Consider the following 26,770-nt stretch of genomic DNA (forward strand, 5'->3'; position numbering starts at 1 on the left):
TTTCTTTTTTCTTCCTCGTTTTTTATGAGCTTTATTGAAATTATACAGCAAAAGCTCAGAAGCCATTTTAAACCTTTAAGTCTTAGAATAAAAGTACTCTTAACAACCGTTTTCTGAAATAGGTACTACCGCGCTCCAAAGTGTTCTGAGGCTCATTTCGAATAAAGTGATGCTTTTAAGCAACGATGTCATTCCGAGTGGCCTAGGAGCTGCCTGCATCCTGGAGATTTGTCTCTGAAAACTGTAAGAGCCAATAGTTGGTTCTTGTGAATTTAAGTCAGGGAGGCCAGTTCTCAAAGGGAGAAAGTACAGACATAGATGGTGTCTACAGGGCTAAAAAGGAAGCCCACATGTGGGAAATGTCCTGATCATGAGAGGACAGACTGGTAACTCAGGGACCCAAACTTATGGACATCAGTGGTTCTCAACCAGGCTATATACCACCCAGGTTAAAAAAAAAAAAATACTGTTGTTCTCAAATACTCGAGACCCCACTCAGAGAAGACACAAATCAGAATCTCTGAGCTGTAGAAATTTTTTTTTTTTAAACTCCCAAAGTAATTCTAATGTGCAGCTAGGATTAAAAACTATTTTTGTTTGTTTGTTTATTTATTTGAGGCAGAATCTCACCCCGTCGCCCAGGCTGGAGTGCAGTGGTGAGATCTCAGCTCACTGCAACCTCTGCTTCCTGGGTTCAAGCAATTCTCCTGCTTCAGCCTCCCAGGTAGCTGGGATGACAGGCACCTGCCACCATGCCTGGCTGATTTTTTGTAGTTTTTTTAGTAGAGACGGGGTTTCACCATGTTGGCCAGGCTGGTCTCAAACTGCTGACCTCAAGCGATCTGCCCACCTCAGCCTCCCAAAGTGCTGGGATTGCAAGTATGAACCACTGTGCCCAGTGAAAGACCACATATTTAAATGAATCAGCCTAAATAATTACTTAGTGTTTTCTTTATGTCAAATGTTGTCATTTGGAGAGATCTCTGCTGGCAGAAAGGATAATATATGTCCTCCTTCAGTAAACATTCCATCACTAGTCCTAAAATCTGAAGGTGGCTGATGAGGGACTTTCTCTGGCCTTTTTTTCCAGACTGTTTGCTCCCCTGTCTCTGCTGCACCTGGCCTCCTTGCTGTTCCTTAGTCACACCAGTCCTAGCATGCCCTGGATGTGTTTGGTTTATCCGCTTACTTAGAGCGCTGCTTACAAATGCCAACTGCCATCTCCTTTGCGCTATTAGGCCCTCGATTTCAGAGCCTGTTTTTCTTCTGATGCCTGGAGATGTGGAGCACACACACAGAAAGTGGTTGCACAATTGTCCTTAGAAGGGGCCACAGCTTCTCCTTGTCCTGCCTTGAGAAGGTGTAGAAATAAGAGAAGCATTATGGCCATAGGCCATTGACCGAGTTGCGGATTTAGCAGGCTGGGTTTCTATCCCAGCCAGAGGGCTAACAGGGTTTGGTTGAGTTAAGGTTAGAGTACTTCATTCACCACTTTTTTTTTTTTTTTTTTTTTTTTTTTTTGAGACAGAGTTTCACTCTTGTCACCCAGGCTGGAGTGCAGTGGTATGATCTTGGCTCACTGCAACCTCCACCTCCCGGATTCAAGTGATTCTCCTGTCTCAGCCTCCTGAGTAGCTGGGATTACAGGCACCTGCCACCATGCCCAGCTAATTTTTGTATTTTTTAGTAGTGATGGGGTTTTGTCATGTTGGCCAGGTTGGTTTCGAACTCCTGACCTCAGGTGATCTGCCTGCCTCGGCCTCCCAAAATGCTGGGACTACAGGTGTGAGCCACCACGCCCGGCCACCACTCTTATTATCTAACCACCAAGAATATGGCATGAAGCCAGATATGCCAATGTCTGTAAAGTAGTCAAAGAGGGCATCAAATATTTAGACTTCAATGGAGAAAAGTGTCCCTCAGTGGTGGGCTATAAGTGGCTGCAACAAATTTAGTATTTCTCTTACAGAGGTGTAAAAAATTATCCACAAGCCTGAAAGATACCAGCTTTGTAAATCTGGGGTTCCTATGAAAACAATTATCCAAGCCTTCTAAAAACCTGCAAATAGCCTGATTGGTTGCGGGGATGTCCCAGGCTAGTCTGTGAGTTTTAGTGAAGTGTGAAAGGGCTCACGAATGTGACAATTCAGCCAGCAGTTCTGTTTTCCCTGCAAAATCCAGGCAGTTCAATTTTGGCAGTTATTACCATGGAAACCCGAGTAGAACAAGTGCAGTGAAAATCATGCGGATTGAAAGTTCTTCCTACTCCAAAGAAAAAATGAAAATTTATGGGTTGGCACAAAGCCATTGGTACACTGGTAAAAAGCTAACATGTTTTTGAGCCCCAAGGTGCTGGTGTTCCAACTATCTGATTGACAGAAAAATCCTATAAGAAGCATGAGGCAAATGAAATATTCTACACAAAGTTTGTTCTAGGAATTGTGTACATGTCTCTGATGAGACAAGTTCTCAGGACATAGACCTGAGGTAGAATCACATCCGTGATGGGAATGTGGGATCAGTTTTGGGCACAACCTTGGCACCCCATCCTTCATCCTATGAGTGGACTATGTCCTAGTTAAAAAATAAATATCTAAAACTAATACAGTATCATTTCTCAAATAGACCAAGGAAAATGGAAAACAAAATAATTCAGCTTTTCATAATATCTGAAAAGATGACATTGATATTGAACAGGGACTTGGTATGGACCACAGGAAGCCACTCATTGGCCTTGAGTCCACCATCCAAGGTCAGTGGCTCTAAGTGGTAAAGCCAAGGAATGGGAACCCACCTAAAGTGTGCTTCAGTCTGTCCTTCTCAAGACAGGACAATGGCTGGTATTTCTAATCCTTATCTTACTTGCTTTTAAAATGAAGCAGAGTCTCTTAAGATGGAAAGAAAGGAGAGTCAATCCTACTAGCCAGAGTTAGGAAAGTGTGAGTTGTTTTGTGAAACGGTCATTCCTTGCACATCATATAGGCACCCTGAGAGCCTTGTTCAGCGCCATCTTGGGAAAGCAAAGGCCAAGGCCAGAAGACACAGCTTCTATGATCCCAGTCCATGCGCTTTCCTGGCCTCTCGCTAACAAATCTGTAAGTGCCATGGCTGGAGAAACCCAGGCGGGAGGCAAGGAGCCAATGTCAGTCACTGCACCCACATACCTGGAGTTCTGCCATTATTTTGTCTCCTTCTTCTTCTTCTTCCTCCTCATCCTTTGAGGAGGAGGTAGTGACAGAGGGTGGGGATGGGGTCCAGGCTGAAGCAGGCTCCTCTGCTGGACATTTTGTGGCTCTGGTCTGTGGGCTTGGTCCAGCATCTTCACTGCTTGCCTGTGGGAGATTGAAACCATGGATAGTGGCTTAACATCTCCTACGTGCTAGCAAAACAGGGACAGATGGTCCCTCACTGCCTATAACACTGGCTTCCTAGATCTTAGCTGAGAAAATAGCTGAAAGGTTATTTTATCCCTTTGCATTTAGTTTGGGTTTGTGTTTGCATAAGTTGTCATTTTGATGAATGGATTAAATAATGATAATATAATTGGAACTCCTCAACATTCAGTGTCTTTGATATGGTTTGGCTGTGACCCCACCCAAATCTCATCTTGAATCGTAGCTCCCATAATTCCCACGTGCCACTGGAGGGATCAGGTGGGAGGTAATTGAATCATGGGGGCAGGTCTTTCCCGTGCTGTTCTCACGGTGGTGAGTGAGTCTCACGAGATCTGATGGTTTTATAAATGGGAGTTCCCCCACACAATCTCTTTCTTGCCTGCCGCCATGTAAGAAGTCCCTTTGCTCTTCCTTCATCTTCTGCCATAATCGTGAGGCCTCCCCAGCCACATGGAACTGTGAGTTCATTAAACCTCTTTCCTTTGTAAATTACCCAGCCTCAGGCATGTGTTTTTCAGCACCCTGAGAACAGACTAACACAGTCCTCATGAAAGGCCCTCCTATACTCCATCTCTTTGGAAATTGTGTTTTACATTTAACATAAAAGCTAACACTTGGCTAGTTAAGTGGAATCTAAAGTTCATTGAACATCTTTCTGTATAGACTCCCACAACAGTGTCAGCTCACCTCAGTTACCTTTGGAAGATAATCTTTGTTTCCCCCTCCTACCCTCATTTTCAATCTTATGACGCCCACATAGGAAATAGCTTGTGATTTGCGTTTCACATTGTTGCAGCTAAAAGTCAAATAAGGATGAAACTCATGGTCTGGGTCTTGTCCAATCATACTGGCTGCCACTGTCCCACCTGTGGTGCTTCCTGGGGATCTTGTGTGGTCGAGTCACTAATTCTCTGCCTCACTACTTTTTATGTTCTAACAGACAGAACCTTGTCTAAGGGTATCGTCTGAACCCAGAGGCCAGTTTACCAGGGCTTAGCCTATCAGACCTTAGCGGTGATGTTCTCCTTTCTGCCGGTGTAGACCACATCGCCTGACCTCGTGGTGGTGAGTCCCGATCCTGGCAGGTAGCTTCGACGAGGAGGTGGGGGAGGAGGAGGGGGCGACTTTCCCCCCAGCTTTTCCAAGTCCTGTTCTGAATTTGGAGAATCTTCTGGAAAACAGTGCACCATTGCAAGAATAATCTTTTTGCAAGAAAACATCCAGAAAGTCTGGTATATTGCTACAAACTCAATGCAATCTGATTTAAAAATTTTCTATCCTCTCCATAGAGCAAGCATTAAGTGTATAGACCCTAAAGAGCGACTGGATTTAAATCCCCAAAAGACCCTGCACAAGTTACTAAACCTCTCTCAGTCTCAGTTTTCTCATCTGTTAAATGGGTATTATAATATACTTTCCTTTAGGGTGTCATTAGGATTGAATGACTTACATACTGAGCTTGGCTTAATGTAAATGCTATGTAAAGTACTGCCTGTTATTAATATTATTAAATAACATTCTTGTTATGCAAAAAAGCTGAGTAGTACTTGGATAGATTAAAAAAAAATTGGGGCCCAAAGGCAAATCCATAGCCCCCTGCTTGGCCTCCAAAGCCTTCATCCCTCAGTCTGAAAAAATAGCATCAGCAAGAGGGTTTTCTGCTGAAGGTCAATGTCACAGTAGAATCTGGCCTAGGGAGGGCCAGAGAAAAAATGGGATGCAAATGAGAACAAAGTTGGAGAGGAAGTAGATTTGATTTTTTTAATTAAACACAATTTTAAAATCTTTTTTATTTTTTTGATAAGGTCTCACTGTCACCCACTCTGGAATGCAGTGGTGTGATCAAGGCTCACTGAGGCCTTGACCTTCTGGGCTCAGGTGATCCTCCCACCTCAGTCTCTCTAGTAGCTGGCATTACAGGTGTGCACCACAACACCTGGCTAATTTTCTTTATTTATTTTTTTGTGTGTGTAGAGATGGGGTTTTGCATGTTGCACAGGCTAGTCTTGAACTCCTGGGATTAAGCAATCTGTCTGCCTCAGCCTCCCAAAGCGCTGGGATTACAGGTGTGAGCCACTGCACCCGGCCTTTTTTGTTTTATTTTTGAGACTGGGTATTGCTCTTTCACTTAGGCAGAAGTGTAGTGGTGCCATCACGGCTCACCTCAGCCTCAAACTCCTGGTCTCAAGCAATCTTCCTGTGTCAGCCCAGAGTAGCTGGAACTGCAGGTGTATGCCACCACACCCAGCTGGTTTTTAAATTTTTGTAGAGATGGGGTCTCACTATGTTGCCCAGGCTGCTCTTAAAGTCCTGGCTTCAAGTGATTCTTCCCATATTGGCCTCCAAAAGCACTGGGATTACAGACATGAGCCACCATGCCAGCCTTTATCCATTTTCGATCATTATCCATATTCCTCCATTATCCAAGTAGTCAGAAAATTCACACAAGGGGAAATACAAATGGTATTTAAAACTCTACACTTAGAAGTTTGCCTCATTAATCAACAAAAATACATTAAAAATGATAATTCCATGACAAATAAGTTAAAATGACAGAAACTAATGTTTACAGGTCACGGATGCTACCTTCACACATTTCTGGTAGCCTGTCCATCACTGGACTGTTTCTGAGGCCAAGTCAGAGATGCATTGAAAAAGAAAAAACAAGAACATTTGAACTAAGTCAAAATACCTTGGGGAGTAATTTTAAAAGTGATTTATGCAAATTAAAAAAATCAGATAGAATCAAGAGCCAAAATGAGGTAAGTGAACAAAATGTAATATGCTTTTGTTGTTCAGTCATGAGAAGGAACAGTTATGAGACCTGTATGAAACATCAGAGGACTCTATGATAAAATTAATAATGCGGCAGAGAGAGCAGAATTAGGCAAGATAAAAATGTGATGAGCTGGCCGGTGGCTCAGGCCTGTAATCCCAGCACTATGGGAGACCGAGGCGGGTGGATCACCTGAGGTCAGGAGTTCGAGACCAGCCTGGCCAACATGGTAAAACCCCGTCTCTACGAAAAATACAAAAATTAGCTAGGTGTGGTGGTGAGTGCCTGTCATACTAGCTATTTGGGAGGCTGAGGGAGGAGAATTGCTTGAACCCAGGAGGCAGAGGTTGCAGGGAGCCAAGATCATGCCACTGAACTCCAGCCTGGGTGACAGAGTGAGACTCAGTCTCAAAAGAAAAAAAAAAAAAAGTGTGATGAGCTAGGGCATTTTCTCCATCAGAAATTCTCCATGGGAACTGTGGGAGGAAAGTCACCTTTGTGTGAGAAGAGCTGCCACGCCCAGGACCCTAGACAGACCTGACACAACTGGCAGGTGGGGAAAGGCATAAGAAAAGCCTCTTAGCACAGACAGAAGGGAAGGGCTGCAGTGAGCGGAGCTTTAGGGGATGAACTGGATGAAAACTGGGGAGGAGACAGGTGCAGGTGGTCCTTTGCATCCATGGGTTCCACATCTGTGGATTCAACCAGCTGCAGATGGAAAATATGTGTAAAAAAAATTCCCTCCTCATCCCAAAAAATAAAACTTGAATTTGCCTTGCACCAAGTACTATGTTGAATCCACACAAATGAAGTAACGTGTAGGCATTGTATTGGGTATCATAAGTAATGTAGGGATGATTGAAAGTATACGGAGGCAGGCAGCGGAGTCGCACAGCTGAGGTGTGCTGGCCCCACAAAGTATATGGGAGGATGTGAGTAGGTTACATGCAAATACCATGCCATTTTATACCAGGAACTAGAACATCCTCAGATTTTGGCATCCGGTGGGAGTCCTGGAACCAATCTCCTGTGGATACCAAGGGATGACTGTATAGTGGTTACAAATGGAATCCACTTTAATGTTTCTTGACATGCAAGCCAAGATGGGGATTCCTTTCCAAATTAATTTTAGTTGCTGGATAAGGCACTGTGGAATGTGACACTGAGGAGACATTAGGCTGCAAGTAAAATAACATCTGGGTCCATAATTTTAAGATCAGAATAAGATGCATGGTTTGTAAATGATAGAATATTTAATAGGTTGAGATTCCTAGAAGTTATATTATTATCGACAGGTTGGCATTTAACTTCCATAGTTGAGTTGGTTAAATATATATTCTAATAATTTTGATTAAAAAATGCAATTTTGCCTTATGATCTAATATCCCCTGGGAGCTCATAAAAGCTACCATTTTCTTTCTGCAAGCGTACAAGAAGCTCTTGTCTTAAATGAAGGCCTAATATTTTCCCAGCTCGTGCGGTGAAGTATCACAAATGCATAGAAAACGCAAACACGAGGAATTTAAATTTTCCTTTATTGGCCATTATTCTAGAATCCTAACACAGAACTCAGCTTCTCTACGGCTAGGGTAAAAAAGTAGTAGTGAAATCAAGTGTGGCTCAAGCCTGTAATTCTAGCTACTCTGGATGCTGAGGCAGGAGGATTGCTTGGGGCCAGAAGTTCGAGACCAGCCAAGGCAACACAGTGAGAAACCTGTCTCTCAAAAAATAAAAAAAAATCAGACATATGGAGTGGTGTGCACATCTATAGCCCTAGCTACTTCTTGGGAGGCTGAGGTGGGAGGATTGCTTGAGCCCAGTAGTTGGAGGTTATAGTGAGCTATGATCATACCACTACACTCCAGCCTGGGTGGCAGAGCAAGACCCCATTTCAAAAAAACAAAAAAGAAAGAAAGAAAGAAAAAGAGATAGTAGTAAAGATCTAAGGAACACCAGAGGATTTGCTCTTCCAGGTTTTACATTTTGTAAGATTTGTAAGAACTGAGACATTGGTTCTGTTGATGAGTATGTCCTGTTGTGGATGGCACCATATTTGCCCAAGGCCATGTACCTCCATATGTTCCTGCTGTGGGACTGGACCTTACCTGAAAGTTCCAGCTTGTCCACTGGGGCATCTCCCCTTGGCAGTGGGCCTGCAGCTGGTGGCATCTCCAGATTTGGTATTGACTTCATGATATTGGCTTGAGCTTCTTCTAGGAGCTTCTCAAACTCTTTCCCGTTATAGTGGTCCAGATTTTGCCTTTTTTCCTCCCATTTCTTTTCTGCTTTCTGGAGGAATATAGCAGGTAAAGAACGTTACATGGACACATAGAGGAGAACAACACACACTGGGGCCTCTCAGAGGGTGGAGGGTGGGAGGAGGGAGAGGATCAGGGAAAATAACTAATGGGTACTGGACTTAAGACCTGGGTGATAAAATAATCTGCGCAACTAACCCGCATGACACGTTTACTTATGTAACAAACCTGCACTTCTACCCCTGAACTTAAAATAACATGCTTTTAAAAGTATTTCTTCTACTACCAAGATTTATTTTTTTAGAGGCAGGGTCTCAATCTGTCATCCAAGCTGCGGTGCAGTGGCGTCATTATAGTTCACTGCAGCCTCCAACATCTGGGCTTAAGCAATCCTCCTGCCTCAGCCTCCTGAGTAACTAGGATTACACATGTGAGCCACCACACCTGGCTATTTATTTTATTTTTTTTCAAATAGTGATGGGGTCTGTTATGTTGCCCAGGCTGGTCTTAAACAATTTGCCTCAAGGAATCCTTCTGCCTTGAGTGAGACATGAGTCTATAATCCAAACTGCTGGGATTACAGGCATGAGCCACCATGCCCAGCCTAAAATTTTTTTTAAATTGAGTTTTCATTATAGAAGAGATGTCCAAGCAAACGATCAAAATCCACAACACTAAAAACAAAAATCCTGTGTCTTAGAACCACTTCTATCAAAGAATTGCTATATGCCCTCTGGGTCACGTTGTCTTATAAAATGAGGGAGGAGGTATTATTTAGATGACCCGTAAGCTCCTTTAAGTTCTACACCGGAGAGTTATACATAAAATGCATTTTAAAACATCTGTACACATTTTAAAAGAACATTTTCCTGTGATTTTTGAACTAGCACATTAATAATTCCAAGAGGGCAAGGTGGAAATTCACACCAAGATTAGTGGAACCCCGTAACATAAGAATTGGCAAAGATCACTGAATCAACATATGGGAACTTTGAGGTCCAGTGAGATGAAGAATTTGCCCAAGTTTCATTACATATAAATAACAGCCACCACCTCCACCATTCTAACCCTCCTTTATTTTTTCTTCCTAGCATTGATTACCACCTGGCACATACGTTTTTTCTGTCTCCTCTACAAGTCGGTAAGTTTCTTGGGGGCAGAGACTTTGTCTCTTCTGTTCACTGGCTTTCCCTCGAGCCTACGAGGGCCTGGCACATAGCGGGCTCGGTAATCTCTGTTGAATGAATAAAGCTCACCCCATTTGCCAGTGGCAGATCTGGCAGAAAAACCCAGGCCTCCATACCTGTGGATCAGGGCATTTTCAGAGATGACTCACATCTCCCCTCAAAGTGTAAAACACACACATCACAATGATAACTATGCCCACTAGGTCCTCAATAGAGATTTGTTAAATAAGAGTGCCATCATACTGACATCCTGTAAATGTTGAGATGTTTAAAGTGGCAAGACGTCTTAAGTGACAGGTCTGCCAGTTCTCAGGAGGAAATGTCTTTTCCTCCCCTGCCCTACTAGGTACTGGGAATAGAATCACACTCCATCAATCACATTTCCATACCCTTGTGATATGCATTTTTTAAATAGCTGGCTCTGATTAGGGGCAAGCCAGGGCCCTTGGGACAGAGAGAAACCACCTAGTGTTCAGAGGCCCCGAGGCTGTGACTGCGGCTGTGGCAGTTTTGCCAGGTCGTCTCGATATACCCAACCTGAGCTCTCCACTGGTGATTTTCAGTAGGGGCAGGAGGGTTAGGACAAGGTTGCTGGGGATAAAGCAAATGAGTGGAGGAAAAGTTATGAGGCAAGAAGACAAAGAGAAGTAGAAAAGCCAAATGTGTTATTGGAGCATTGATACCAGCCCTTGATAAAAAGAATATTTAAAAACATAATATGTCATTTGATCTCATGGTTTTTAAAACAGGGTCTTGCTTTGTCGCCCAGGCTAGAGTGCAGTGATGTGATCTCGGCTCACTGAAGCCTTGACCTCCCTGGACCTAGGTGATCCACCCACCTCAACCCCCTGAGTAGCTGGGGCGACAGGCACGTGCCACCACGCCCAGCTAATTTTTTTTTTTTTTTTTGAGACGGAGTCTCGCTCTGTCACCCAGGCTGGAGTGCAGTGGCGTGATCTCGGCTCACTGCAAGCTCCGCCTCCCGGGTTTACGCCATTCTCCTGCCTCAGTCTCCTGAGTAGCTGGGACTACAGGCGCCCGCCATCTCGCCCGGCTAATTTTTTGTATTTTTTAGTAGAGACGGGGTTTCACCGTGTTAGCCAGGATGGTCTCAATCTCCTGACCTCATGATCCACCCGTCTCGGCCTCCCAAAGTGCTGGGATTACAGGCTTGAGCCACCGCGCCCGGCCCAGCTAATTTTTGTATATTTTTTTTTGGTAGAGTTGGGATTTTGCCATGTTGCCCAGGCTAGTCTTGAACTCGTGTTCCAGTGATCCACCCACCTCAGCCTCCCAGAGTGCTGGTATTACAGGCATGAGCCACCACACATGGCCTCATGTCATTTGATCTTAAGACGTAGTTTTCTCTTTTCATTCTGACTGCTCTACTGTTCATTCTTAGATGACTATAGTAACTTCTCATCCAGCTCTCTTAATTCTAGACCTGCCACCTCAATCAATTCTGTATGTTGTTTCTAGATTAATTTCCAGAAGATGCCATTTAAAAAAAATCATGGATTAAAGCTGCAGCATTTCTCTGATACCTTCCAAATAAACTCCAAACATCATGGACTGGTTTTCAAACTCTCAAGTCAGTTTCCAGCCCATTTCCCCAGTCTTAGGTCCTCGTTCTTGTTCCACTTAGACAGGCTTAGTCATGGTCCCAGACTGTGATCCAGCATGTTAGTATCCTAGGATATCCTCACCACCCTCCCCTGCTAACCAGGTTCCACTTATCGTCTACATGACTTGCAGACCCTCCTCTGGCTGCCTTCACAGCAATGGAGTGCTTGAAGCTGGCTTGTCCTGGCCCAGGAGAGCTGATTGTCACATTTCTTCCCAACTTCAGCAGTAGTGGTGTCATTTGTAACTTGAAATCAGCCATGGTTGCGATATTTACACCATGGAAATTGGCAAATGCCACACATAGAGTAGCCCCCGCGCCAACCCCCCACCACAACCGGTACCAGAGAGCTGGTTGTTAAACATTTACCAGCACACCACTGCCTCACCTTCCTACAGGCTAGGTGTCTCACCCTTCTCTGAAACCAGATGAGATGACCTATCTCTTAACCTGGCCACTGAATCCCACTTCCACTTCCAAAACTCTATCTCTGATCCATACACAATTATGTCATCATCTGGCCTATAAATGCTTTGAGGGAAAGGCCCACTTATCAGACTCCTTTATGGGGTTATGAGAAATGGAAATAGGACTCTACCTCGATAGACACTGCCCTGTTCTTGGCACTCACACTGTGGATTTCTTCAATGAACAAGCTCTGCATGGCAGACCCATTCATGGGTGTCTGTGGGGACGGTGGAGCCTGCAACGTCTGCAGGGTGGAGCTTACTTCCTGGGGGACGGTGGGGGAGCTGGCCACGTGAGGCAAGTTCTGAGCAGGGTTCAGCAGGGCCACGGAGTGCTGCGAGGGCTGGATGGCCACAGGGGAGCTCTGTGCGTGGTGAACCGTCATGCCGGACAAAGGTACCACTTCTGACTTCGCATCGCCAGGGGCACCTGTGCTGTGGAAGGGCTGGCTGGAGGTGTGGGCTGCCTCCTCCTGGCTCTTCAGGACTTCTGCGGCCGTGGCCTTTTCCATAGCCATGTACTGTGCGGCTTGGGCTGCGTCCGTGCCTTTCAGGAGCCCATCAGTGACATATCTAGGAGAAACCATGCATAGCAGCATTAACCCTCATGCCACTTTCTCATGGTGGCATACTTGCAAGCTATGTCATCCCAAAGCTAGGTGAGAGTCACACATCCCAAAGCTCAGAGTAGCTGCTTAGGGACATGTATGGAAATATCCCTTTTTGCTGGTGCTGTTGTACTCAGACCCTTGCCACTCCATTATTGTTTGGGGAGTGGGTAGAAGAAAATGAACCATGAGTCTAACAGCAGCCTCTCTAACTCTTCCACCCGATTCTGGCCTATGCAGGCCTCAAATGTGCTTAGTTCTAAGTCAAAAGTTTGCTTATTCCCTCCTGCTTTCACTGCCAAGCATCTTGGGAGGGCAGCCCTCACTCTAATTCCTTCTGTTTGCTTTTCTGTATCTCAGCCTGTTGTTCACTGGCTTCCCCACCTAGATTCAGCCAAGTCTTGCCACAAGGTACACAGTGACTCCAAATCTAACAGTCATGTTTACTCCTCAACTTCTTCTGGTGTTTGGAGTCATTTGAAGCTATATATCCCTCCCTACCCCACACATGATGTAGTGGAAAAGGGTGTCTGGTGTCAGATCTGTGTTTGAATATCAGTTATTTCATGTTGTATATAACGTTGAGAACTTCGCGTCTTTAAGCCTCAGGTACTTTTGCATAAAATGTAATGATGAAGATGGAGATGACGATGGTGATGCTAATGACTTCCTCAGGGCCTGTTGTTAGGACTAACATTAAGATTGTAAAGTTATGTGTGAGACAATGTCAAACATGGTACTTGACCTCTAATTTTTAATTAGTCCCTCATCCCCTTTGTATTACATTACTTTTTTTTCATTTGAACAAAAACACCATTGCATTCTATAACTCTTCTGCTACTCACTGCTCTTTCTTTTGCTGTTTACTTTTTTTTACCCCAATCCCTTAGATTCTTAAAGATCCCCAAGGATTTGTTCTCTCCTTTCCCTATCATTCTGCCTTAACCATCTCTTCCATTTTCTTTTCTTTTCTTTTAAGAGACAGGGCCTCTCTCTGTTGCCCAGGCTGGAGTGCAGTGACTCAGTCATAGCTCACGGCAGCCTCAAACTCTTAGGCTCAAGAGATCTTCCTGCCTCAGCCTCCTAAGTAGCTGGGACTACAGGTGTACACCATCCTTCCTGGCTAATCTTTAAAATAATTTTTTGTAGAGATGGAGTCTTGCTCTGTCACCCAGGCTGGAGTGCAGTGGTGTGATCATAGCTCACTGCAGCCTTGAACTGCTGGGCTCAAGGGATCCTTCCGCCTCAGCCTCCTGAGTAGCTGGGATTATAAGTATGAGCCACTGCAACCAGTGATCGTTCTCATTTTCAATAATCATCTCCATGAAGGTGACTTCATGCTCTGTCTCCCAAGCTGGAGTGCGGTGGCACAACCTCGGCTCACTGTAGCTTCCACCTCCTGAGTTCAAGTAATTCTCCTCCCTCAGCCTCCCAAGTAGGTGGGATTACAGGCACACCACTGCCTATAATTCCTACGGGAATTCACTATGTTGGCCAGGCTGGTCTCGAACTCCTGACCTCAAGTGATCCACCCATCTCGGCTCCCAAAGTGCGGGGATTGCAGGCGTGAGCCACTGTGCCTGGCCAGTGAAGGTGCTTTTGGCAACACAAATTTTGCATGCATATGTGTTTTCAGTAAGTGTGGAGTACTGGAATTTTCTTTCTTTCTTTCTTTCTTTTTTTTTTTTTTTTTTGAGAGGGAGTCTCGCTCTGTTGCCCAGGCTGGAGTGTAGTGGCTGGATCTCAGCTCACTGCAAGCTCCGCCTCCTGGGTTTACACCATTCTCCTGCCTCAGCCTTCCCAGTAGCTGGGACTACAGGCGCCCGCCACCTCGCCCGGCTAGTTTTCTTTTTTTTTTTTTTTGTATTTTTTTATTAGAGACTGGGTTTCACCGTGTTAGCTAGGATGGTCTCGATCTCCTGACCTCATGATCCGCCCGTCTCGGCCTCCCAAAGTGCTGGGATTACAGGCTTGAGCCACTGCGCCTGGCCTAGAATTTTCTTTTCAGCGAAAGTCCTGAATTTCTTTTGGTCTTTACTCCACTGTGACCTCTTTGATGAGCAGGTTTACCTTTAGTAAGGGAGCCTGGCCCAAGCCACTCAAAAGGCTGTTTCTCTTTTCTAGGCAGGACCAACAATGTCACAGATACTCCTTCAGGAGGTCATTTAAGAAAGATTTTGTTTACTTCTATTACATTTCTTCGAACTGAATTTATTTATGCCCCTGAAGTGAAGGAGGCGAATAAACTATTTCAATCAATTTTTCAACTTCAAAATATTATTTTAAAAAACCCACCTTCAAATGATTTTTTTTTTTTTTTTTTTTTTTTTTTTTTTTTTAAAGAAATGGAGTCTTTCTCTGTTGCCCAGACTGGAGTGCAGTGGCTCAGTCATACTCACTGTAGCCTCATACTCCTGGGCTCAAGGGATCCTTCTGCCACTACTTCCTGAGTGGCCACCACAGCTGGCCTTTCAGATGATTTTAAAACAATGTTTATTGTGTCTATTCATTTTAAACCCTAGGATGGGCTCCATCTAACAATCCTGTGTTGAAGAATTAGAACCTCAAGCCATGTTGCAATAAAAGTTCAAGCGTGAGAAGGACTTGGGGCTTTTCCTCAGGACACTGGATATGTTCTGGGAGCATGGTGGAAGCCTGAAGTCCCAAACCTCCACTCTCGCTCTCCCAGCATATCCCTCCGCAGGCTACCCCCAGCACGATAAGGGCCCGGTCACCTCCGCAGCATGGTCAGGACGTCTGTCATGCTGCGCACACGCTTCAGGAGACTGTCCAGCTTGTGTGGCTCCTCCTTCAGAAACCGCACGGCCTCCACTTCTATGCGCAGGATGGCTCGCATCTTGTTTTGTAAGGTTGGAAATTCTCCTGCAGGCCAAACCAGCAGGTGAATTGGAGGAGAAAAAGCCAGAACGACAACCCTCATCCCGCACTCCGATACTGGACAGAGAAGTGCAGAGTTCACAAGCCACAGGGTGGCTCACACATCTTCAGGTGGCAGTGGGTTAAGAGTACAGAGGAGCATTGGAGAAAGTCACCTTGGGCAAGAGTAAAGCTCCTCTAGGCCTGTTTCCTGTCTGTGTATTTGGGATAAAGCCAATAGACCATTAGGGTTATTATTATTACTTTGTAATTTGACTGATTGATGGGGTCTCTCTCTGTCATCCAGGCTGGAGTGCAGTGGCATGATCAGAGCTCACTGGAGCCTCAAACACCTGGGCTCAAGCGATCCTCCTGCCTCAGCCTCCTGTAGAGCTGGGACAATTTAGGTGCTGCACACCACCATGCCCAACTAATTAAATTTTTTTTTCTTTTTTTGAGATGGAGTCTCGCTGTGTCACCCCGGTTGGAGTGCAGCGGCATGATCTTGGCTTACTGTAACCTCCGTCTCTTGGGTTCAAGTAATTCTCCTGCCTCAGCCTCCTGAGTAGCTGGGACTACAGGTTTGCACCATCACACCCAACTAATTTTTGTATTTTTAGTTGAGACAGGGTTTCACTATGTTAGCTAGGCTGGTTTCGAATTCCTGACCTCAGGTGATCTGCCTGCCTCGGCCTCCCAAAGTGGCATAAGCCACTACACCTGGCCAGAAAAAAAACTTTTTTTTTTTTTTTTTTTTTTTAAGAGATGAGGTTTTGTTATGTTTCCTAGGCTGGTCTTGAACTCCTGGCCTCAGGCAATTCTCCTGTGTTGGCCTCCCAAAGTGCCAGGATTGCAGGCATGAGCCACCATGCCTGGTTACAGGATTATTTTTATTTTATTTTATTTTATTGGGTTTTTTTTGTTTTTTTTTTTTTTTGTTTTTTTTTTTGAGACAAGGTCTCACTCTGGCACCCAGGCTGCCAGGCTGGAGTGCAGTGGTACAATGATGGCTCACCATAGCCTTGACCTTGCAGGCTCAAGAGATCCTACCACCTCAGCCTCCTGAGTAGCTGGTACCACAGGCATATACCACTACACCTGGCTAATTTTTTTTTTTGTAGAAATGGGGGTCTATGTTGCCTCGACTGGTCTTGAACTCCTGGGCTCAAGTGATCCTCCCACCTTGTGTTTTTAATGAGTTTGGCACATGCATCCCGGTGCACTGTAAGAGCCTAGCAAATAGAAAGTGTTACTGGAATCATTTAGTGTGAAATCTTACAGCACCCACTATATATCAGCTCCAGGAAGTGGGGGATGTTTATGCTCTGGGATATCCCAAGTGCCCAGAACAATGCCCAGCACATGTAGGTGTTTAATAAATACTTGCATACATGAATGAATCCTTCTCTATGTGGCAGATTTTTAAACACCCCAGGAAAGATAGTTCAGACTCCTCCCCTGACGCAGCACAAAGCTTACCTTTCAGGGTAGCTACAGCCTCTCCCACTTGACGCAGGAGGAAAGCCCCGTCTTCCACGTCTTTCAGAGTAACCAATCGGCTGGCTGCCGTGGAGTCCTTCAAGTCTTCAACAAAGTCTTCCAGCTCGCTGCGGGAGCAAGGACAACAGCACAGAGAGCTGAACACCAGGCCTCACAGAGGAAGTGCGAGGCCGAGTGCCCGTCGGGACGATTGTGCCTGGCTAACAAAGGACCCAGTCTTTACATTCAGTGGTGCTGATGCTAGCAGAGGGATGGAGGGAGGGATAGGTTGGGGGGGGGCGGGTAGGGGAGAGAGAGAGAGAGAGAGAGAGAGAGAGAGAGAGAGAGAGAGAGAGAGAGAGAGAGATAGAGAGAGCGACCGACCTGCGGTGCAGTAAAACGAGAAGCCCACATTGATTAATATCAGGTTTCTCAACTTTAGCATTTGACATTTTGGGGCCGCGTAATTCTTCGTTGTGGTGTGGGGAAACTGTGCACGTTAGGATGTTTAGCAGCACCCCTGGCCTTCATCTACTCGATGCCAGTAGCAACCTTGCCTACCCCAACTTGTAACAAACCAGAATGTCTCCAGACCCAGACACTGTCCAATGTCCCTGGGGAAGGGAGAACAAAATTGCCCCTAAATGAGAACCTCTGGTTTATACTGATTGTCCCATCAACAAGGATGAGCTCTTTCTTCTCCAGGCTACCAAGAGAAGAAATGACTGCAGAAAATAAAAATGACGACAGATGTGGTGTCTGTGGATAGAGGCGGATGCTAGCTCCAAGAGAGGGAGCTCGAGGTCTCACCCTTGAGAAAACAGTAACCTCCTTGGGCACATTACTAACCCCATCCTAAACACCTATACATCTAAAAGAGAAAAATCTCTCCCAAGGAAGCAGAGAAAAAGAACTTTCGGAAACGCAGACCGTTTCAGAAACGGCGACCACTAGGGGGCAGTAAGTGAACAGCGATCCCACCTCCTGGAGCCCGGAGTGTGGAGCTAGCATCCGAAAGAGAAAAAGGAATGCACGGCCTCATCTGCAAACAGATGACCCTCGAAGGCCCTTTCCACTTAGGTGGGCAAGTGGATAGAGCTCTGGGTCACATGGCAGCTGCGGGAGGGGTTCAGGCAGGATGCCACATGTGTTCAACAGGATCCCAGGGAAAATGACAAATTCCTCCACTGCAAGAAGTGGGATGGAGTTTTTGGTCATGTCTTTCATTCTGTTATGAAAAATAAACCAAAATTGCTTGTGGTCATTTCAGATGAAATGATGCTACTTCAGGACCAGAGGGGGAAAGCCTCATCTGCTCATTGTCCACGTCCGTGAACTATGGAAAGGGGCTCAGTGTTCTGTGAACACACCAGCGGGAAACTTCCTACGGCTATTGCATTCTTGACACGAAGAGATTGTGCCACCCCACTGAAGGGCTCTAAATATGGTAACTTCGTGTGGAAAAGTTCTTTTCCATTGCATAACCAAACAGAATGACTTCCCTGCATTGACTGGACACAGTGTCCAGTCCTGCAAAGCTTTGCTGGAAGAGCTAAGACACAAATATTATCCTGATTCCGTTAACAACCAACATGTCTGTCAGTGTGTAATTAATACTGCAAGGGGCTGTCATCTGACTCAAAGTCAGCCTGCCTAGAATTCTGTTTTCATCTCTTCTGTACAATATACCTCTTGGATTTCACAACCTTGCATACAGAGACTCTTAAACTTCACAGCTTTATGGAATATACAAAAATGTATATTGATACGATGGTACACAACAATGTCACTTCTATTCAAATGTTTATGATACCTACTTTAGATAAAACATTAAAATTCAAATTTATTAATTCAAAAATGTAAGAGAGACATGGGGCTAAAACGAATGCTGGAAATATATTTTTGACATGGTAATCAATATGACTTTTGAAATACCAGCTTCACTCCACAGAATGTCAGATATTCATAGATGTTACAGTTTACAGCATTCTATTTGTTTAAGTTGCTTTTCATCCTAGCTTTGTTAAAAAGAAGCATCCAGTTTGTTGGAATATATTTCACCTGACTATTATTAGAAGACCAATTATTATTTTCATGTAGAAATTATCTAGACCCAATTTCTTTTCATAGTTTTATTTTTTATTTTTAGACAAAGTCTCTCTCTGTCACCCAGGCTGGAGTGCAGTGGCCCGATCTTAGCTCACTACAACCTCCGTCTCCCGGGTTCAAGTGATTCTCTTGCCTCAGCCTCCTGAGTAACTGGGATTACAGGTGCCCGCCACCATGCCCAGCTAATTTTTGTATTTTCAACACAGATGGGGATTCGCCATGTTGGCCAGACTGGTCTCTAACTCCTGACCTCAAGTGATCCACCCACCTCGGCCTCCCAAAGTGCTGGGATTATAGGTGTGAACCACCGTGCCCGGCCCATCTTTTCATAGTTTTAGACCCAAATTTAATCTCTCTGCCTTCTGAATGGCTCACCAGTAATTCAACCTAACATGAGTTGAATATAAGTCTCCACAAGGAGGCTTATATTCTAGTGCTTGGAAGAAGAAGGACAAGGAGGAAAAGGAGAACGAGGAGGGAGAGGGGAAGGAAAGAGGGATATTGCTGTTCTGGTATTCCAGAGTTGAAATTCCTGGCTTTTAAAAAATAAGCTCTTTTTAAAAATCAATGCATACTAGTTGTGAGTTTTGGGGTACATGTGATAATTTAGTACATATAATTCGTACAGATCAAATCAGTGTACTTGGGATATCCGTCACCTTAAATATTTGTTTTTCATGCTAGAAACATTCTAGTTTTTTTCTTCTAGCTATTTCCAGCTGTCTTTTATAACCTGCTCTCTTGCCATTCAGATCTAGCCATCCAATCAGTTGACCTGCTTTATACCTCATAGAAGGAAAATTTACACTACCATTATTAAAAGGATGTATATGTATATAGTTATTTTTAATTTTATTTTAAACAGGGTTTTGCTCTGTTACCCAGGGTGGGGTGCAGTGGTGTGATCATGCAGCCTTGACCTGCCAGGCTCAAGCCATCCTCCTACCTCAGCCTCCTGAGTAGCTGGGACCACAGGTGTGTGCCACCATACCCGGCTTAGGGTTTACTTTTTATTTTTATTTTTTATTTTGCAGACATGGGGTCTCCCTATGTTCCTATGTTGCCCAGGCTGGTCTTGAATTCCTGGGCTCTAGTGATCTTCCCACTTCAGCCTCCCAAAGTGCTGGGGTTATAGGCAAGAGCCACTGCGCCCAGCCAAAAGGATATATATTTCAAAAGGTGTTTTAAAGAAAAATTCTGAGAGCTAGTTGTAGGTGGTGAATACCATAGGACATTTTGTATTTGACTTCATTCTTACTTTCACTGCTTGGTTCAGGCCTCACTGCCTTTTGCCTGATGGATACAGTAGCTTCCCATATGGTCTCCTAGTCACTGATCTATTTTCCCCTCAATCAGTCCCACACATGATCACCAGAGGGACCTCTCTCCAATACAACTCTAGCTTTCCTACTTCCTTGATCAAAAACAAAAACCAAAAAAACCCAAACACTCAGTGTCTTCCTCATCGTTCTAGGCAGTAACTCTCAAATGTGAAGGTGCTTCAGAATCACCAGCTTTGTTTGTAAACTGCAGATTCCTAAGCTCCATCCACAGAAATTGTGAATCTGGGGTTGAACCCTGGAACTTTCCAGAAAAGCCAGAAATCCAGATTTCTCTTAAAGAATCTTCCAATCTCTGTAGGCACAGCCCAGACAGGCATCAAGCAGGTACGTGAGGCCTTGAGTATGGTCTAAGATACAGGAAGTCAGTGTGCAAATGGAATGGCACTCCCCAAATATGGGATGTTATTAGTATCTTGCACCCAACTCTCCTGCCTAACTGGACTGCTTGCTACCCAGTTCTCCAAAGACATCTTGCATTTTCCAGGCCAGAAACTTGTTGGTTTGCAGGGTTCTACTGCCTGGAAGTCCTTCCCTCTCTAGCCTCTGCTGATGCAATCTCCCCATTTTCAAGGCCATCTCAGTTGAGTTTAACCATTTCTTTCTGTTTTTAGAGACTGGGTCTATGCTCCAATATCCATGCTGGAATGCAGTGGCACAGTCATAGCTCAATGCAGCCTTGAACTCCTGGGCTCAAGCGATCTTCCTGCTTCAGCCTCCTGAGTAGCTGAGATTACAGGTGCATGCCACCACACCTGGCTGATTTTTTATTTTTAGTAGAGACAGGGTTCTGCTATGTTGCCCAGGCTGTTCTTGAATTCCTGGTCCCAAGTGATCCTCCTGCCTCAGCCTCCCAAAATGCTGGGACTATACGTGTGAACCATTGTGCCCAGCCTAACAAACCATTTCTGAAACTACTTTGTGCAAGGTACTGTGTGTGGCCTGTAGGTCATACAAAGAATGACTTCATTCAGGTTAAGTCTTCCTGATCCCTGGGTTAGTCTCTCTTTTGTGTGGGTACAACTGGTACCTGTAAATCCCGTGTTTGGGGCTATACTCCTATTTATCAGGTTGGCTTTGCTGGACTGAAGAACCTTAAGGGCTCTTGGCATATCTTACTCATTTGTGGCCTTCCCACAAATCCAACCAGATAAAGCCCTCTTATAATATGTTCGTTCCATTACTTTTTCTGTCTCATTCCTATGCTAGGCTGTAATCTCAGAGTATTATTGAGATTAAAGATGACTTTTCTAGGCTAGAAGTGAGAATTATTTCAGCTAACCAATAAACACAATTTTTTAAAAAAATGAAATTTACTGACCGGGCATCGTGACTCACACCTGTAATCCCAGTACTCTGGGAGGCTGAGGCAGGTGGATCACCTGAGGTCAGGAGTTTGAGACCAGCCTGACCAATATGGTAAAACCCTGACTTTATTAAGAATACAAAAACTAGCCAGGTGTTATGGCGTGCACCTGTAATCCCAGCTACTCAGGAGGCTGCCATAGGAGAATTGCTTGAACCCAGGAGGCTGAGGTTGCAGTGAGCCGAGATCATGCCACTGCACTCCAGCCTGGGCAACAGAGCAAGACTCCATCTCAAAAAATTTTTTTTTCATAATTTTGTTGGAAAATTTATATAAATGTTATTAAAAGGATATATGTTTTTATTTTTATTTTTACTATTATTTCTTGAGACGGAGTTCTGCTGTCACCCAGGCTGGAGTGCAGTGACACAATATCGGCTCACTGCAACATCCCCCTCCTGGGTTCAAGCAATTCTCTTGCCTCAGCCTCCTGAGTAGCTGGACTATAGGCACACACCACCATGGCCAGCTATGTTTTTTTGTATTTTTAGTAGAGACAGGGTTTCTCAATGTTGGCCAGGCTGGTCTTGAACTCCTGACCTCAGGTGATCCGGCTGCCTCAGCCTCCCAAAGTGCTAGGATTACAGGTATGAGCCACTGTGCCCGGCCAGGATATGCATTTTAAAAGAAGTTTTAAAGAAGAATCTGGAGACCTAGTTTTAGATAATTGGGCTGTCACAAAAACATTTCAGACAAATAACAGCCTTACCAACTCATGGTGGGTGATTAACTCTGCCTATAAATGTGTGAACTAAGTAGAATTTTGGAAGCTATTTTGAGATGTGGATGAACAGTGGCCTGATTTAATTTATTAGGAAAAGAATAACTCAAATTGAAGTTTTTTTTGTTTTTGTTTTTTTTTCCCCCTCTAGACTGCTGAGAGGGACACTCTAATTTTAATCAAACACATTAGGTTGGTATCCAGGGCGATATGAGCCACAGCTCCAATAGGAGATAGGTGATTGAACACAATGCTTTCCATCATGGAAACCTCTTCTCATTATGGCCATGAGAAAAGTTTACAAATTGCTCCCTTGCAATCCCAATTTGAGAGATTTAAGTTTTCCAAGAAACAAGAGAATTATCAACACTGGAGAAACCCCTCAAAATTACTATTCATTATACTAAAAGGTGAGATAGTTCTATGATAAATCTTCATTGCATACCAAAATATACAATTACCATAAAAGATGTGCCTGCCTGGTGACGGGGGAGTAATAAAATTCTGCTCATTTCAATAGTAGGAATTGATAGATGCTTTCAATAAGAACCTTAAATAACATTCATAACAGCTAAGGAAGCATCTTTCATTCGGGATCAGATACACTTTACATTTAAATTCTTCTTTTGCGATTTTAACTACAGTTGAATAATAGGAAGATAATTTTAGTGCTCTGTTATTTTGGCCATTAGTTTTAATTTATTGAGATGAAATATAGGCTTCCTATTTGTCACTGGGTTTTGCCATTTACTCCTTTTAATTTTGTGTATTGCTGAGCCCTGGAGGAGAGAGTATGAAGCTGCTGCAACTCTCTCTCTCTGTTCTTTTTTTTTTTTTTTTTTAAAGATAGGATCTCCCTATGTTATCCAGGCTGGTCTCGAAATCCTGGACTCAAGCAATCCTCCCACCTCCGCCTCCCGAGTAACTGGGACTACAGGTGTGAACTACCACGCCCAGCAATGCTGCAACTTTTAAAGAAATTCAGTCACCTGAGGACCACTGAATTTCCTGGGCCTCCATGGAAAGGTGCTGAAGTGTCCACATATACTACCATCAGAACTCTAACGTATACACAGTAGGTGCTCAATAAAGACAGGGCAACCGGGAAGGACCTCCTTAGCAACGATAATTTTCCGTTGCAGGTGAAACAGCTCAACATGCAAGTGACTGGCACTCACCACAACTTCTTGATGATCCTCTCTTCCTCATGAAGATATTTTTGTCTCTCTTGCTCCACCAGGACGCGCTGTCGCTGCACGGGATCCTCCAGTCTCTTCATTGTTTCCATCACTTTGCCACTGATTTCCAGCTCGGCCTTCTTCATCATCGCCCTCAGCAGTTCCTGGTTCTGCAGCTGTGAACACAAAAAATCAACTTCAGTGGGCTCTGCCTGGCTGAAATGGAGGTGAGTGAATGCCTTGAAGTCTTCAGAGCACTTTGGGTAGACAGCCCTGTGGCTGAATCTTTACTTATTTCAGTGAGAAAGGAAAGGGAGTAAAGACTGTACATAATGTGGCTTCTTCCACCAACATCTGAATTTTGGCAGCCAACTGACAACCAGACTGCCTGCAAAACAAAGGATCCTTTTTCTACTCTGGTCAATGCATCATGGACAACAGGCATAAACTCTCATTGACGTATCTTTACAGGGAGCAGCACAGGGCACCTGCTTTGGAGCCAAGAAAACTTTGGGTCAAATCACATACTGTCTCCCTAGCCCACTGTGACACTTTGGGCCCATTACTTAGACTCCCTTGATCTTCCTTTCCTTACCTCTAAGGATGGGGAATCCACTTTCCTTGGCCATTCTTGAGAGCTACATGAAATACCACATGGTATAGAATGGGAACTCAACACATGGTGATTTGGCTATGAAATATATCAGTATCAGTTCAAAGAGGGTCTGTGTCCTTCTCATTCATATGATTCCATGTACCACGTACCACAAAAAGCACAGACCCTTAAAACATAGGACTTTAATGTTGGCAATGATAATGATTCTAGATGACTCCAGGGTTCTTGGCAATTTATGAATTTCTCTAGATTGGAGGTAGGCTACCTGTATACAGAAGCTCACAATTTCCAAACAGTTCCCAGAACATTCTTGTTTCTCATCCCAGAGAATATAGGAGGTAGGAGCTTTATTCAAGCTTCACAAGAGTCTAGTTGAGCACTTGAGTCCCTGTAGCAGGACAATTTTCTAACAGCAGATCCATCAGGTGAATTCACTCAATCAGCCTCCACAACAATAATGATATTATGCTTAGTATATTATCCCTAAAGTTCCACTGAAATATCATTTAACAAATTTCAATGGTTTCCTTTAACAAATTTTAATGGTTTCCTTTGTTTTCCAGTTTCATGAACTGGTTTATTGTCTCATAGGGGTGATGATGTCTTTGTCAACCGTCCATTATCCGTGTAAATTGAGGGGAAATGCAATCTGACCATGTCACCACCTGCTTAAAACCACATCATGCCTTCTGTTTTCTCTGAATAAAGATAAAACATTTCAACACAGGCCACAAGCAGAACCACCATTAGGTCCCAATATCAGCGCTGCATGGTGATGAACTGGCCTCCGGGGAAAGACTGCCTGGGTTCAACTTCCAGTTTTATCACTTAGTAGATGTGTGACCATGGGCAAGCTATTAACCTCTGTGTCTATCCAAAAAAGGGGTAGTAATATCTCATAGCCCGTAGGTTGGTCATGGAGACTCAGTGAGACAATAAAATAAAGTGTCTGGCTCCAATCTAGACCTGAGCACATACCAGCCATTGCTATCAGGGAGCATGAACTAGTGGGTGGAGCCTGACGTTTTGTCTGGGAGGGAGCCACATAGAAATGTACCACTTTTGGTTACTTTCTCTACAGGACTCATGATCATGCTCTCACACCACTTTTGCTAATGTCTTTTTATTGCGGTCTTAAAAACCAGTCAGTCACTATTTTGCTAAAAGGCACCTTTTTTTGTTTGTTTGTTTGTTTGTTTTGAGATGGAGTTTCACTCTTGTTGCCCAGGCTGGAGTGCAATGGCATGATCTCGGTTCACTGCAACCTCTGCCTCCTGGGTTCAAGCGATTCTCCTGCCTCAGCCTCCTGAGTAGCTGGAATTACAGGCACGCACCACCACACCCAGCTAATTTTGTATTTTTAGTAGAGACGGGGTTTCTCCATGTTGGTCAGGCTGGTCTCGAACTCCCGACCTCAGGTGATCCACCCACCTCGGCCTCCCAAAGTGCTGGGATTACAGGCGTGAGCCACCATGCAAGGCCAAAAAGCTCCATTTTTAGAGACATTGTACAGAGAACAACATCCTCCTATGCTCTCTCTGGCTACAGCCCATTCTCCAGGCACTGGGCAGAATGGTCCCTTCCCTTGTGGCTGATCTCCCTCCCTGCATGCACCTAGCACTCTGCTCCAGTCATACATCATTTCAGTTCTTCATAGGGGCCAGGCTCCTTTTTTGTTTTTTGTTTTTCTGAGACAGAGTCTCACTCTGTCGCCCAGGCTGGAGCGCACTGGTGTGATCACAGCTCACTGCAACCTCCGCCAGACTCCTTTTTGCCAGGCCTTTGCACCTGCTATTCCCATCTCCCAGAATTCTCTTCCCTCCACCTGGTTAATTTCTGCCCTCCACAGAGTCTCTGGTACACTGTATCTGGCATATTAGCAGAAAACTCAAAACACATCTGTTGAATGAATGAACTGAATGAATCAGTAACATTGATAAGAACAGGCAGCAATGAAGAATCCAAAATTCTTCTCTAAATGGTTGAAACCTGCTGTGACCCATGGGCTCTGATAGGTGTTGGGATCAGCTCTTCCATGCCTTGTCTTGCTCTCACTGCAGGGATGTGGCAGGGCTACAGGTCAGCACTGTTTATATCGGTCAATTAGCCACACACAGCAATACCACGTACTATCAAGCTGATTCGCTCAACTTCAGTCCCTGTGTCTAATCCCACAGAGCTCCTGCCTTTGAAGGGGTGGGGGAATGAGTGATGACAGGGATGTGAGGGCAAAATGAGTAGATAATTAAAGGGGTCTAAGAGTGACCAATCCCTGAATCCCAACTGAGAGATTCTCATTTTACCGGTCTGAGGTACTGCCTGGTTGCTGGGAATTTCTAAAACTCCTCAGATGATTTGATTTGCCACCAAGGATGATTTCATGGCCTAAGAAAAGGGCTTTTGAATAGACAGATGATGTCACTGTGCCATGGGCTATGGGGCACAGCAGGGCACCTAACCCTCCTGCCCAAATTTTACAACGAGCTTACGTAAATCTGGGGTCTAGTTAGATAGTGGATATTAACACTGGATATCACGCTAGACATCATTGGTGAAATATTTGAAATTCATAAAATTGAAAGGTGGGAAAAGTGAGGCCCTGAGAAGTCAAAGGACATGTTCAGGGTCTGCTCGGCAATTATAGAGCACAGTTAGGATTAGAACCAGGTCTTCTGAATTCAACTCATCAATTTCAACCAGCAACCCAAGTTGTTCTAGCAAGGCAGGGAGCATGCCATTCTGTTCACAGCTACAAGCAATGTGTGGCAC

At 44.5% G+C, this 26,770-nt stretch overlaps 1 protein-coding gene across 16 annotated transcripts in view; it reads right to left on the reverse strand.

Moving 5' to 3' along the window:
• KIAA1217 (KIAA1217 ortholog) overlaps nt 1–26,770 on the reverse strand; it is a 349,155-nt gene that overhangs the window by 10,267 nt on the left and 312,118 nt on the right. For 14 of the 16 annotated variants that reach the window (XM_030940985.1, XM_030940974.1, XM_030940972.1 and 11 more), the window contains 7 exons: nt 23,386–23,561; nt 16,672–16,799; nt 15,051–15,198; nt 11,839–12,280; nt 8,277–8,460; nt 4,403–4,566; nt 3,165–3,332 (listed from right to left, as the gene is read on the reverse strand). In XM_030940985.1, coding sequence (XP_030796845.1) covers nt 3,165–3,332; nt 4,403–4,566; nt 8,277–8,460; nt 11,839–12,280; nt 15,051–15,198; nt 16,672–16,799; nt 23,386–23,561 — 1,410 coding nt within the window. The remainder of the gene's footprint in view (nt 1–3,164; nt 3,333–4,402; nt 4,567–8,276; nt 8,461–11,838; nt 12,281–15,050; nt 15,199–16,671; nt 16,800–23,385; nt 23,562–26,770) is intronic. The other 2 variants (XM_030940973.1, XM_030940968.1) reach the window with 2 other exon arrangements.

Source organism: Rhinopithecus roxellana, chromosome 11 (genome assembly GCF_007565055.1).
Source record: "Rhinopithecus roxellana isolate Shanxi Qingling chromosome 11, ASM756505v1, whole genome shotgun sequence".
NCBI classification, from domain to species: domain Eukaryota; kingdom Metazoa; phylum Chordata; class Mammalia; order Primates; family Cercopithecidae; genus Rhinopithecus; species Rhinopithecus roxellana.